Source organism: Podarcis pityusensis (assembly GCF_964106645.2).
Source record: "Podarcis pityusensis genome assembly, chromosome: 16".
NCBI lineage: Eukaryota > Metazoa > Chordata > Lepidosauria > Squamata > Lacertidae > Podarcis > Podarcis pityusensis.
In genome coordinates this window covers 150,785-165,693 of record NC_138041.1, presented here as the reverse complement: position 1 = coordinate 165,693, position 14,909 = coordinate 150,785, and the positions used below count along the sequence as shown (strand labels likewise).

General features: G+C 45.5%; 1 protein-coding gene across 3 annotated transcripts in view; it reads left to right on the top strand.

The window, feature by feature from the left end:
- The window catches only part of INSRR (insulin receptor related receptor), a 46,184-nt gene that overhangs the window by 19,152 nt on the left and 12,123 nt on the right, over positions 1-14,909 (top strand). For all 3 annotated transcript variants that reach the window (XM_080985981.1, XM_080985980.1, XM_080985982.1), the window contains exons 3-7: positions 2,577-2,892; positions 11,873-12,015; positions 13,304-13,448; positions 13,526-13,740; positions 14,504-14,630. In XM_080985981.1, coding sequence (XP_080842107.1) covers positions 2,577-2,892; positions 11,873-12,015; positions 13,304-13,448; positions 13,526-13,740; positions 14,504-14,630 — 946 coding nt within the window. The remainder of the gene's footprint in view (positions 1-2,576; positions 2,893-11,872; positions 12,016-13,303; positions 13,449-13,525; positions 13,741-14,503; positions 14,631-14,909) is intronic.

The window sequence follows — 14,909 nt, the reverse complement described above, 5'->3', positions numbered from 1 at the left end:
TTTTTAGGAGCTCTCCAAAATTGGCGGCATGAGGTGAGCAGGTTAGGTACTCTGGTGATGTCATTAGTTTCCCTGCTGGGTGCTTGCATTTCTCGCCTGTCCTCTAGCGCCTGGTTTTTAAAAAATGCCACCGCAGAAGGACAGATCCCCAGTTCTGTTCATTTCCCACAGGAAGTAATGATGACGACGACGACACATTTGTTTATACCCCACCTTTCCCCCTAATGGGGCTCAAGGCAGTTTACAGATAAAAACAATCACAAGCAACAATATTTTTTAAAAAAACATGGATCGAATTAAAACTATTTACGTATATAAAATCTGTTTAAAACATATAGGCGGCAACCATTTCGCACGAGGGTTTTGTTCCCGGCCCCTGCATGCGTTGGCACAGCATGTCTATGCATGCCCCGTCCTGCCCCCCATTCTGCCCTCTTCCAGTTCCAAAAGGATCTGCACATTGGTGATTGCGCATCAGTTGGACACTCCCCAAACAATTGTCATCTGTGGAAATAATTACAATACAACAACATGGCCCCAGCCATTTCATTAAAAGCAGTCTGTTCCCAAAAGCACGGTTGAAAAGGAAAGTCTTTGCCTGCCGGTGGGCGGACGGCAAAGAGTGAGCCAGTGTGGCTTCTCCAGGGAGGGAATTGCAGAATCTGGGAGCAGCCACTGAAAAGGCCCTGTGATGACTCCTAGCTTGGCCTTAGGCTTCAACCGTGATGGGCATTCTGGAAACCGTGTGCCTCTGAATAATACCAGTCACTGGGAGTTGGGGGGGGGATTGCTGTTGTTTCCAGGTCCTGCTTGTGGGCTCCCAAAGGCACCTGGGGGGCCGCTGTGAGAACAGGGTGCTGCCCTGAAAGGGCCCCCTTTGGTCTGATCCCACACGCTCTTTCTCTGCTGCTGGTCCAGCGTTCCCAGCATCACCTTGGCAAGTTTTTGGACCCTTTCAGGCTCCTTCAGGATTCCTCAGAGAAATGCTCTGGGCTGCCAAGTGGCAGAGCAGTACCCCAGCTGATCTGTGGAATCTATTCTGTGTGGGATAAACTTGTCTTTGGAAAGGCAGCAAGCTTAGGCCAGTGGAGTATCTAGTAAGTGACCTGAGAAGAGCTACTTCTTTAGAATCAGCCCTCCTGGTCTCCTTTGCGTTGTCCTTTGGGGGAGACCTCCCCCCATCAGCTGCAGCCCTGTCTCACCGTTGTGAAACTCTCATAAAAGTATGTAAGTCTCCTGGGCTTGTTTGCTGTCAACAAGAGAGCTGCTAATGAAATATACACTGCAAACAGGCAGATCGTTATCGTGCGCATGCAACTGCCTCCGCCAGCTGCCTTGCGCTCTCCCTCTTGGACGGGCCTTTGGCCTCCTCTTGTCTTGCTGGGCCTCTCAGGACTGCTGTGTAGATGTGTGGTGTCTCAAGAGTTGCAGCTGAGATTTCCCCTTCTGCATCACTGTCCAGCACCACCTGACCAACCTCCTGCTGGACTGGACCATCTCTAGGGCAGCGGAGAGGGTGAAAGAGGCCTTTGTGCTGGGCCAGGAGGGCTCTCTGGTTCACTAACTCATTAACAGACTGGTACAGATTGGGAGGTCAAGCTGTGGTATGAATTAGGATGATCCATACAAACCCAAATGTCTATGTGCCAGTAAATGGAGGCAACTAGCTTAAATTATGCCTGGCGAGGTTGCCTGCTTCTGCCTTGCTGTTTGCTGTTTCCACAGAGCTGTGAGCTGAAGGTTTAGGATTTGAAATACTGAAAAGCGTTCAGACAAGGTGGAGTTTACCATCAGTTTATATGCTGATGACATCAGAAACAAGGCAGGAGATAAAGCACTACGTTGTGTTCTGCTGCCCTTGTGCATCCTGCCGCCTGAGGCATTCACCTCTCCTTGTCTCATGGGTGGGCCGGCCCCAACTTCTAGGGCACCTTTCAAATTAGAAATGTTTTTCCAAGGTGGCATAATAGAATATTACTAAAACAAAGCATAAGAGAGAATGGAAGTCAGTCATATGGACACTGGGCCAGGGCCAGGCTCTCAACCAAACCAATACCCATAAAACTCAGCTTGCTTTTCGAAATTCTCACTCCTCCATTGCAGTAGACTTGCAACTCACACAGAGGTTACATTAGAGATAGCAAATAAAGCAAACATCATGTATAGTCAAAACACATTGGGTGCAATGTCGAGTCTTTCTGCTCCCTTTCAAATTTTTTTGAATGCACACAAGTTAACTGCACATAAATTGCGGGTCTACTGTATTAGTGAAATATACACACAAAAATGTGTGTATTAGTGGAAATATACAAAAAATGAACTGGCTAAGGGGGGAATTGTTTGCAAAGAGGCATACAAGCAACGTTGTGTACAAAAATACATATATTGGGTGAAATGTGCGCAAAAATGCACCTGTGATTTTCATGTGGATCTTTTTTAAAATCTGCAGACATGGGTGTGTGTGGAATAAGGGGAGCTGAAATGAAGATTGGGGGGAAATGAGAAGCTGAGGGGCAGCTCTCCCAGTGCCGCTCTTGCCTCCCACTCCAGCTTCCGCCCCCTTTCTCCCCTTGCAGTGTGTCCCTGCAAAGCGGGGGGTGCTGCCTGCACCAGCTCCTCCGAGTGCTGCCACCGGGAGTGCCTGGGGAGCTGCCGCCGCCCGGGAGACAGCCACGCCTGCACCGCCTGCCGCCACTTCTACTTCAACGGGCACTGCCTGAGCTCCTGCCCGGAGCTGACCTACGAGTACGAGGGGTGGCGCTGCGTGACCGCGGAGCACTGCGCCAGCCTGCGCAAGGTGTCCGAGAACCCCCGCGACTCCTCCAAGTTTGTCATCCACCAGAGGCAGTGTCTCTCGGAGTGCCCTTCGGGGTACAAGAGGAACGAGAGCAGGTGAGGGGGCCAGCCGGCCCGCCCCACACTTTTCAAGGGCCTGAGAGCTCATTTGTGTTCTGCCAAGTGTTGGACTGATCAGGTCACTTAAAACACTTTTGCCCCAGTTTTCACAGAATCATAGAACTGTAGAATCAGAAGGGACCCCAAGAGTCATCTAGTCCAACCCCCCGCAATGCAGGAATCTCAGCTGGAGCATCCAGGACAGATGGCCATCCGACCTCTGTTTAAAAACCTCCAAGGAAGGAGAGTCTACCACTCTCGTGGGAGTCTTTTGCACTGCTGAACAGCTCTTAATGTCAGAAAGTTTTTCCAAATATTTAGTTGGAATCTCCTTTCTTTCAACTTGAAGCCATTGGTTTGAGTTCTAACCTCCAGAGAGGGAGAAAACAAGCATGCTTCCTCCTCCAGGTGACAGCCCTTGAGGTATTTGAAGATGGTTCTCCTGTCTCCTCTCAATCTCCTCTTTTCCAGGATAAACCTACCCAGCTCCTTCAACCGTTCCTCAGAGACTCCTGTTCCTCTTGGTTGACCTCCTCTGCACACCTTCCAGCTTGTCGACATCTTTCCTAAATTGTGGTGCCCAGAACTGAACACAGTATTCCAAGTGTGGTCTGACCAAGGCAGAATAGAGTGATATTATTACTTCCCTTGATCTGGACACTATACTTCTGTTGATGCAGCCTAGAATAGCATTAGCTGTTTTTGCTGCTGCATCACACTGTTGAGTCATGTGAAGCTAGGGGTACCAAGACCGCTAGATCCTTTTCTTTCTTTCTTTTAAATGATATTTATTAAAATTTCAGAGAATACAAGAATTACACAAAAACGAAAAGTAAAAATACAAGAAAATACAAAATACAAAAAAAGAGTAAAAGACACTTAAAAAGAAAAAAAAGAAAAATAGATCAATCTTTCCATAGCTTAGATTCATATCCTTGTTTCCCTGACCTCCTCATATCTCCCTTTTTTGTATTCCAGTTCAATTAGTTAAGTCAGCAATTTCTTTCCCTCTTTGTTTTCTCATGATTCTTTAACTTAATATACTATAACTTTAAATTTTCATCTGTTATCAGTCCTTTTTTACCTACACCTTTATAACATTTCTGCTTAAACCACCTAGCTTCATTCCAACATCATTCTAACATTCATTAATTTTACAATATTTCTGTAAATAGTCTTTAAATTTCTTCCAATCTTCTTCCACCGACTCTTCTCCCTGGTCTCGGATTCTGCCAGTCATTTCCGCCAATTCCATGTAGTCCATCACCTTCATCTGCCATTCTTCCAGAGTGGGTAGGTCTTGTGTCTTCCAATACTTTGCAATAAGTATTCTTGCTGCTGTTGTGGCATACATAAAGAAAGTTCTGTCCTTCTTTGGCACCATTTGGCCGACTATGCCCAGGAGAAAGGCCTCTGGTTTCTTCAGAAAGGTATATTTAAATACCCTTTTCATTTCATTATAAATCATCTCCCAGAAAGCCTTAATCCTTGGGCACGTCCACCAAAGGTGAAAAAATGTACCTTCGGTTTCTTTACATTTCCAACATTTATTATCGGGCAAGTGATAGATTTTCGCAAGCTTGACTGGTGTCATGTACCACCTGTATATCATTTTCATAATATTCTCTCTTAAGGCATTACATGCCGTAAACTTCATACCTGTGGTCCATAACTGTTCCCAGTCAGCCATCATTATGTTATGTCCAACATCTTGTGCCCATTTAATCATAGCAGATTTCACCGTTTCATCCTGAGTATTCCATTTCAACAGCAAGTTATACATTCTTGACAAATTCTTAGTTTTGGGTTCTAACAGTTCTGTTTCCAATTTTGATTTTTCCACCTGGAAGCCAATTTTCTTGTCCAAATTATATGCCTCCATTATCTGGTAATAATGAAGCCAGTCTCGCACTTTGTTTTTTAATTTTTCAAAACTCTGTAATTTCAGTCTATTCCCATCTTGTTCCAAAATTTCCCAATATTTCGGCCATTTGGCCTCCATATTGAGCCTTTTCAGAGCTTTCGCTTCCATCGGTGACAGCCACCTTGGGGTTTTATTTTCCAGTAGGTCCTTATATCTTATCCAAACATTAAACAATGCTTTCCTGACAATATGATTTTTAAATGCTTTATGTGCTTTGACCTTGTTATACCACAGATATGCATGCCATCCAAATACATTGTTAAAACCTTCTAGATCCAAAATGTCAGTGTTTTCAAGAAGCAGCCATTCTTTCAACCAGCAAAAAGCTGCTGATTCATAATAAAGTTTAAAGTCTGGCAGGGCAAATCCACCTCTTTCCTTTGCATTTGTTAATATTTTAAATTTTATTTTAGGCTTCTTGCCCTGCCAGACAAATCTAGAAATATCTCTCTGCCACCTCTTGAAACAGTCCATTTTGTCCACAATTTGCAATGTTTGAAACAAAAACAACATTCTAGGCAATACATTCATTTTTACCGCAGCAATACGACCCAACAGTGAAAGCTTCAAATTTGACCAGATTTCTAAATCTTTTTTCACTTCAGCCCAGCATTTTTCATAGTTGTCTTTAAATAAATTCCCGTTTTTTGCTGTCATGTTAATCCCCAGGTGTCAGAGCTGGCTCCAGGTCCCAGCTCACAGAGGACCAACGCTAGCCGGCAGTAATGTACAAAAGTCTTTATTGAAGTACAGTTTCCATTTTCAAGCCGCAGCGCCCCAGCTCTACGTCTAGGGGTTAGATCGGCGAAGCTCCATCTGAGTCTCCGCCCCCTGTACACCAGTTTAAGATTCTAGCCTTACTCCACCTCTTCCGTCTCTCCTTTCTCCTCTGGGTCCTGCTACCCCCCGGGGTCCCTTCCTTCCTGGATTCTTCTGACGCTGACGTTGATCCCCCTGACTCCTCCCCCTCTTTTCGGCGGGCTTTGGGACCTGGCTCCCTATCCGGGCTGCCAACTGCGCCGCCCTCCTGTACATTTGAACTTGGCGCGCGCGCCCAGCCTTCAACCTTCCTCTCGACCGTTTCCTCGCTCCCCGATGGAGGCGTGGCCAATCCTGACTCATGTCCTCCCACTGGCAGTGCGCCGCCTGATCCCGATGCCTGGGACTCCTCCCCCCTACTGCACTCTGGTGTGGACGCTGGTCCTGATTTCCAACTGCTGCTCTCTGAGTCCCCTCTGGCCCCTTCTTCCTGGGGTGTCCCCCTAGGCACCCCCCTTGCTCTGACCATGGGAGCCCCTTTCTGTGAATCTTCCGATTCGCTGGAAAGACTCAGAGACCTCGGACCGCTGTCATCGCTAACATTTCCTTCGGACTCCTCCCCCTCACTCTCTATTTCCTCCCTTTCCTGTGCCTCTGCTCCTGAACCCCTGACACCAGGTATTTAACTTTCTTGACCACTGTTAAACCTGTCTCATTCTGAAACCTCTCTCTCTCCATTGGTGTTAAATTTTTCTCTAAAACCTTGGTTTTTAACTTATTCAGTTTAAATCCTGCAACTTGACCAAATTCTTGAATCAGTTCTAAAACCCTTTTGGTACTAGATTCTGGCTCCTGTAACGTCAATACTAAGTCATCTGCAAATGCTCTCAATTTGTACTGTTTGGCTCCGACCCGTATACCTTTAACCAACTGGTCCCTTCTAATCATATTCAGCAAAACCTCCAGGACCGATATAAAAAGCAATGGGGAGATTGGGCAACCTTGTCGTGTCCATTTTTCTATCTTAAATTCTTCCGTCATCACATTATTTACAATTAATTTAGCCTTTTGTTCAGAGTATATTGCACTTATACCGTTTTCAAAGCCTTGGCATACCCCCCATCCCCTGTAGGTTCTTCTTCATAAAACTCCAAGAAATGTTGTCAAAAGCTTTCTCCGTGTCCACAAATATTAAAACTGCCTTAGTATTTATATTCACTTGTAGTTTTTCTAAAATATTGATTATGTTTCTCACATTGTCAGATAGATGTCTACCTGGGAGAAAGCCTGCTTGGTCTTTATGTATCTCTTCCACTCACACTCTTTTTAGTCTTTTAGCCAAAATATCTGCAAAAATTTTGTAATCCACATTGAGCAGTGATATGGGGCGGTAGTTCTTAAGCTGCTTCTTTTCAGTCTCTGTTTTTGGTACAAGTGTGATATACGCTTCTTTCCACGACTCTGGTGCCCTTTTCCCCTCCATTATTTCGTTGCAGACCTCTTTCAAAGGTTGTACTAACCATTCTTTTAAAGAATGGTTTAAAAGATTTTAAAATCAAAAATTTTTCTCCTTGTGTTTGAATTTCAATTGCCACAAATCTTCCTTGGTCATCTTTAAAGATAAATTTCGGTAATAATCTCTCCTTTGCATAAATCACTACCCCTCTTTTTTTAACCTTGTCCGATGAAATGAACTCCTGACCAAGTCTTTTATTAATCAATAGTTTCCTGTGTAGCCTTGTTACATGTGTTTCTTGTAAACAAATCAAGTCCAATTGTTCCTTTTTTAATAAATGAAACACAGATCTCCTTTTCTGAGGGGAGTTCAAACCATTACAATTCCAACTTAGTAGTTGCAGAGCCATGATGTAGTTACTTTGCTTCTCCTCCAACTGCACCCAGTGCCTGTTCCTGTTCTGTTGGTGGTATCACCTTCTTCAGGCGGTCTTTTAGTTCGGGAGGTAGACCCGGTATGTCTAAAGTTTCACTTACAAGTGCTCTTAACTCTCCTGCAACTTCCTTCTGCAGGTCTTCTCCGTGGTCTCTCCAAAATTTATCTTTGTCGTCCTCTGATCTTATTTTTATCTTCTTCCCTTTGTAACTAAAGGATAGGCCTTGGGGGAATTCCCACCTAAAGATGATTCTGTTACTTCTCAACAGGGCAACCAAATCTCTATAATTGGACCTAAGGTCCAAAAGATGCTTCGGAATATCCTTAAATATCTCCACTTTTGACTGATGTATTTCCAAGGTCTTCTGGAAGTGCAGACTCAAGATTTTGTCTCTCTCCTCTTTTGTTCGGAGGGTGATCAAACAGTCTCTCACCCTGTTCTTCCTCCCTCCTCTTCCAAGCCTGAAGGCACTCACTATCTTGAAACTATCCTTCTCCAAATCTGGGTTCCAAAAGTCTGCAAATTCCTGCGTAAGAAATTCAATCAAATTGTCTTGCTCAAGTTCGGGTACGGCCCTGATCCTTAAATTCTTTTGTTTCTCCTTCAACTCAATCATAGACAATATTGACCTGTGGACTTCAAGTTGTTTGTGTATCGGTGGTATCTTCTCTTCTACAACAGTGGCTGTAGCAGTTGCTATTTCCTTTGCCTCTTCGGCTGTCTTTCGTGTCGAGGTGAATTCCTGTAGTAATTTCTGAATAGTTTCTGTATTGGTATTCACCTTCTGTCCCAAATTATTAATACTTGTAGTGTTTTGGTCAATTTTGCCCGATCCCTCGGCTACTTGTTTACTTATTCTTTCCAAAGATTCGTTAATTTTACCTAGTGCCTGAGCCAGGGCATCGTCAGCTGCCATACCTTTAGGTTTAGGTTGTGCCGATGAGGTTGCTGTTGGTAAACCAGAAGGGCCAGATGTCGATGCTCCTCTTTGCAGCCCACCGTCTGTGCGAATTAGTCTGCCAGACCTCGTTGCTTGTAACAAATCTATCTTCTCCTTCCCATCTGCCATAACCCTCAAGATAAAGCCCAAGGTCAATCTCACGATCAGAGTTTGTTTTGAAGTGGAAAATTCCCTTGGCCCAGCTGCTATTGTAACAATTTCAAACTTCCTCTAGGGGGACACAGTAGCAGTCAAAAATGTCTTAAAGTAATTAACTTTTTCCTTTCGCCCCCCAATTCACAAAAAGGACAACAGTTTCAATCTCAGTTGTTTCCTGTTACTTTAAAACCAGGAGAAGCCAGTCAGAAATATTGTATCTTACTTGTATCTCAGATGCAGAGTTAACTGTCAAAAAGTACTTTCAGCAACAGCACATTTCACAATACGGCTTTCTTACTATTCACTGGGAACCCGTTCCAGGGTTTTAAGCGGTGGATTTTAGCTTCTTTTCCTCTCTTTTTTGCAGGGAAATACAGTTCAGACCTTTCCCCCCTCCTCCCCTGCAATCAAGGGGGGAAAATCGCTTGTTTGATGTTCGAATTATAATCCTTTTCCAACGTCTTTTAAGGTTTCCGCTTACAAGTTCATTGCTTTACTCCATTTACAAGAACGGAAGGCAGAATTCCTGTTTATGCCTCTCCGCTTCAGTGCCAAATAATTTATAAAGTTCCTTTAGTTCCGAAATTAGCCTACTCACGGATCGTTGTTTTACAGCCAAATTGTCCCAGGAAAAAGGTAGCGCTCTCCGGCAACGGCTACGCGGCTTCGCTCCACGGAAGAAGCAGATGACTCACAGCACCGCGCCACTTCCCCGCTCCGCTCCGGAGCCCGTAATCGGACTCCTTTGCCAGTTGGGGGGGCGCAAAAGGTGCCCGCCGAGTCCCACGGTCACAGGCTTCACCCGCCTGTGATTTTTGAAGGGTCACCGCTTCGCCGTAGCGGTGCAGACCCGATTTCCGCAGAGCCGGTTCCCTCCAAGTCAGAGGGAATCCTCCATTACCGATGGCGCCACCCTGGAAGTCTTTTCACATCTACTGCTAGTAAGCCAGGGGCTCCCCATCCTATATTTGTGTATCTGGTTCTTCTTGCCTAAGTGCAGAATCTGACATTTGTCCCTATTGTCTTTAGCTTGCACCCAGTTCTCCAATCTGATAAGGTCATTTTGAATTCTGATTCTGTCTTCTGTGGCATTAGCTACCCATCCCAGTTTGGTGTCATTTGCAAGTTTGATGAGCTTCCCCTCAATTCCTTCAACCAAGTCATTTATAAAGATGGTAAACAACAACGGGCCCAGGACAGAACCCTGCGGCACCCCACTTGTCACTTTTTTCCAGGATGATGACAAACCATTAATGAGTACTCTTTGGGTTCGGTCAATCCACTAGCTAAAAATCCACCTGACAGTTTCCTCATTCAACCCACATTTACCACTTGCTTGTTCTTCCTCTTACTTCGGACATAGCCAAAGAAACCTTTTAAAATTATTTTCAACCTCTCTTGCAAGCCTGAGCTCATTCTGAGCTTTAGCCTTCCTGACCTTCTCCCTGCAACTGTTGGCTTCACATGTATACTCTTCCTTTGTGATTTCCCCTTGCTTCCATTTTGTATACATGCTCTTCTTAACTCTCAGCTCATCTGAAAGCTCCTTATGCAGCCACACCGGTTTCCTTGGGGGCCTCAATATTTCTCCTTTTAGAAACTCCCATCCTACTTGGACTCCCTTCTCATTTAGTATATCTGACCACAGGATCACATCCAGTAGCTCCTTCAGGTTTTCGAAACTGACATCTTAAAGTCCAGAGTGTGTGTCTGACTACTTCCACTGAAGCAGAGTCCACCAGCTTCTGAGGGAGCCCGTTCCACTTTCAAAGAGCTCCTGTCATCAGAAAGTTCTTCCTAATATTGAATCAGAATCTCATTTCCCATCCATTCATCCTAAGAACAAGTACAGGTCACACACAAACTCACATGGCCAGGGATAGGAAATGTGCCCCGTCTGGGTCCTGCCCTGATCCTGCCTGCTGTGTGAGATACTGTGCCTGGCTGATACTGTGTGAGAGAATGAAAGTGTGTGAACATGAACCCAAAGTTGGTTCTTTGTGGTTGCTGTTGCTTTTTTTTTTTTTTTAAATAATTTTTATTAAAGTTTCAATCAAAAATTAAACACCAAACAAAAACAAAAAAAAACATAAAAAAGATACACAAATACACAATACAAATCCCAGAAAGAAAATAAAAAAAAAAACACAAAGAGCAAGAATCAACAATAAAAAAGAACATAACAATTAAAAACAATATCTCTTTTCCATTTCCGTTTTTGAATTTACTTATTTTCTGGACTTCCTCATACCTCCCTCTTTTGTATTCCAATCCAAATTGTTTGTCCAGCAATTTCTTTTCCACTTTTTTAATCCCAATCTTTAATTTTAAATATAATATATAACTTCAACTTCTTTAAACCTAATCTTTGATCTTAATGTGATATAACATTGAAATTTTACCTCTTAATTGTCAAATTTCCATTTCCTTAAACATCTTTAAACCTAATCTTTAATCTTAATCTATCATTAACTTTAACCTGTACAGCTGGAAACCGCTTATATTCAGTCCAACATCACTCTAACATTCTTTAATTTTGCAATGTTTCTGAAGATAGTCTTTGAATTTCTTCCAATCTTCCTCCACCAACTCTTCTCCCTGGTCACGGATTCTACCAGTCATTTCCGCCAGTTCCATATAGTCCATAAGTTTCATCTGCCATTCCTCCAGCGTGGGAAGTTCTTGTGTCTTCCAATACTTTGCGATGAGTATTCTTGCTGCTGTTGTTGCATACATAAAGAAAGTTCTATCCTTTTTTATCACCGTTTGGCCGACCATGCCCAGGAGAAAGGCCTCTGGTTTCTTGGGTTGCTGTGGTTGCTGTTGCTGCCCTGCTATCCATTTAAAAGACATTCATGTCTGTCAAAGAAATCCTGGGAACTGTTAGCTATTTGTGATAAAAAATATATGCCTTATGCAGATAGCTGAAGATAAATCTTTTTACTTGACAGGTTGGCTACAGTTGAACCACAAGTATTATTTACAGACTCCTGCAGACCGTGTCTGCCAGAAGTCCCCTCCCTCCTCACCTTCCCAGTCAAGACAGAACTCTCAGAGAGAACCCGCCAACTCCCAACTGCCAGTTGCCAACTGCCACCTCCTTTCCCCATTACCATTTCGTCTTTGTGAAATGAAGTTCCAATGAAATTACATTACAAATAGTAACAGGAACTGCGGTTTGCTAAGGGGGCTGAGGGATTCTTTGGGGGAAGGTGCTTCTGAGGGGTGAGGGATGGAGAGAAGCCTCTCCCTGCGTTGTGGGTGCGTCATCCCCAGGTCTCTCCCCCAACCCCCTTCTTTCAGCATCTTCTGCCACAAGTGTGAGGGGCTTTGCCCAAAGGAATGCAAAGTGGGCACCAAGACCATTGACTCCACAAGGGCAGCCAGGGACCTGGCTGGCTGCACCCTCATCGAGGGCAACCTCATCCTCAACATCCGCCGCGGAGGTGAGTGGCTGTGCCTCAGGGTGCTGGGAGCTCCAGGGAGGGAGGTCTGGCCTCTGCCCACTGAGGGACTGACTCTTTAGAGGGATGACTTGAGGGGTGAGCTGCCATGCATTCAGATTTCCTCAGATTTAACTTGGGGGGGGGGTCTATATTCTTTTCCTTTGCAGCTGAAGGATCATTTAAGGACCCCGAAGCTCAGCACTGGCACCCCAAAGGGATGTATGCTGAGTCCCTTCCTCTACTTGCATATATATGACTGTATTTCATCTGATCCATCCACTGTAATTATTAAGTTTTCAGATGATACTACCATAATCGGTCTAATTACAGGTGGAGATGAATCAGCATACGGGGGGGGGGTCCAAAAGTATCTACATGGTGCCTAGAGAATAACTTGCACCTAAATATTAGCAAGACAAAGGAGATGGTGTTGGACTTTCGGAGGAAGAGAGGGGAATCTGCCCCGTTGTATATCAGGGGTGGTTGTGTGGAGAGAGTCTCTTCCTTTAAATTCCTGGGAGTTTACCTTAGTGAAGACCTCACTTGGAAAAACAATGTAACTCAGGTGGTTAGGAGGGCCCAACAGAGACTCCACTTCCTCAGGGTCTTGCGAAAGAACAATGTTAAACAACAATTGATAACCTTCCACAAAAGAAAGTGTCCTCTTATATTGTATCACAGTGTGGTACGTTGGCTTGACAGCCACGGACGAAAGTCTCTACAGAGGGTGGTGAACACAGTACATGATATCATGGGCTGTCCCCTGAGCCCGCTAGATGACATCGCAAAGGATCGTGGCCTTAGGAGAGCGGGAAAAATTCTCAGGGACGATTCACACCCCGGCCAGCACCTCTTTAATCTTCTACCCTCGGGCAGGAGATATAGAAGTATAATCAGTCGTGCCAACAGGCCGAAAAACAGTTTCTATCCATGGGCTGTTAGGCTGCTGAATGGAAAATAATATGGTGCAACTGACTTTCGGGGTTGGTGTGTTGTGCAACAAGCACAGAGTGCAATGAGATTGAGTGTTTGGGGGGGGGAGGAGGCTCGGTTAATTTCATTGTATACAGGTTGTACATTGAAAATAAAGGTATTATTATTATTATTATTATTATTATTAATCATGCCAGTTAGGAAGCCACCTCCCCTTTCTTGGGACAGGTTTTTAAAAGAGTAAAAGAAATGTGTGTTGAAAAGCATAAAGTGCTTGAAGAAAGAACACAGCACAGCACCAGGCAATCATTTCAAAGATGCAAAAAGCCTCAAAGCTGCTTCTCCCTTCCCACAGATAACCTGGCCTCCGCCCTGCAGGGCAGCCTAGGTCTGATTGAGACCATCACAGGCTTCCTGAAGATCAAGCACTCCTTTGCCCTCATCTCTTTGTCCTTCCTCAAGAACCTCAAGCTCATCCGAGGGGACTCCATGGTGGACGGGTGAGTCATGGGCAAGGGCACGGCTCCCCCCCCCGGCAGGGCAGGCTGTAAAACACGCGACTCCGTTTTGCCTCCAGGAACTACACGCTCTACGTGCTGGACAACCAGAACCTCCAGCAGCTCTGGGACTGGAGCCACCACAGCCTCTCCATCCCCGTCGGCAAGATGTACTTTGCCTTCAACCCCAGGCTCTGCCTGTCAGAGATTTACCGCATGGAGGAGATCACAGGGACAAAGGGCAGACAAAACAAAGCAGAGATCAATCCCCGGACCAATGGCGACCGAGCCTCCTGTGAGTTGCTCTGGGGGGCAGAGGGCTTGGGGGCCACAGCATCGAGGGACCCTGGGGGCACCTCGTAGGCAGAAACGAGGGTAGCAGTGGCAATCGGAGATGGAGAGGGGGGTTGCCCCACAAGGAAGTTGGGGTGCCTTCCCAAACTGGTGCCCCCAGCTGTTGTTCCTCTTGTCCCCCAGTCGCTCCAACAGCCAGTACAGCCAAGGGTCAGGGGAGATGATGAGGTGAACTTGAGTCTAGCAACATCTGGCGGGGGGGAGGGAACCAAGTTGGAGAAAGGCTGGACTTGTGGTTGGTTGGTCCTTTTGACTTCACTGCTTAAAACTGGCCACTACCAGAGCTCATGGAGCCCGGATTTTTTGTTCATTGGTCTGTCTCCCATTTCAGAGGGGCAGCAGCCCTGTTCATCTGCTGCATCGAAAAGGCAAGAGACCTTCAAACTGTTAAATCTTTAGGGTGCCGCAGTCGAAACCTGCAACCCCAATAGCAGCAGCAGCAGCTGTCATCCCAACCCCTCCCCCCGACCAACTTTTATTCCAGGTTTTTTCTCCCAGAACATTTTCAGTGAAAACAGGGTTTGGGATTTTTGTCATTTGCAGAGCTAGAAATGAAAGAGACATTTTGACCTTTGCCCATGAAATTTTCCAGCTCTTTGCCAGTTCCACTGTTGCTCCCTGAAGCCACTTGTGTTCCTCCCCCACTCCTCGCCCCTGCCAGTTTTCAAGACTCCTTCCAGGTTTTAACCCCCCCCCCATTTCAGGCAAGACCCAAATCCTGCGCTTTGTGTCCAACACCACTGAGTCAGATCGCATCTTCCTCAAGTGGGAGCGCTACCGGCCCCCAGAGTACCACGACCGCCTGAGCTTCATCATCTACTACAAGGAATCGTAAGTCCTTGGGGAGCCTCAGGTGTGTGTGTGGGGGGGGGAATTTGCTCTTTTCTGCTGCTGCTGCTGCAGGGGACACCCAGCACACCTGAAGGGGAAGATACCAAATCCGCCCCTTCTGGAACCGTATGCAAGCCAAGACCCAGTTTGCAGTGAAACTTGAATGTGTTCTGAAAAGCCCTGGCTAGGAGGGTGCAGTGTGCATAAAAATAAATATATTATTGAAAAGTCCAAAGGAAATGCCTTATATTGGGAACCTTGCTTTGCAAGAATGTGTGT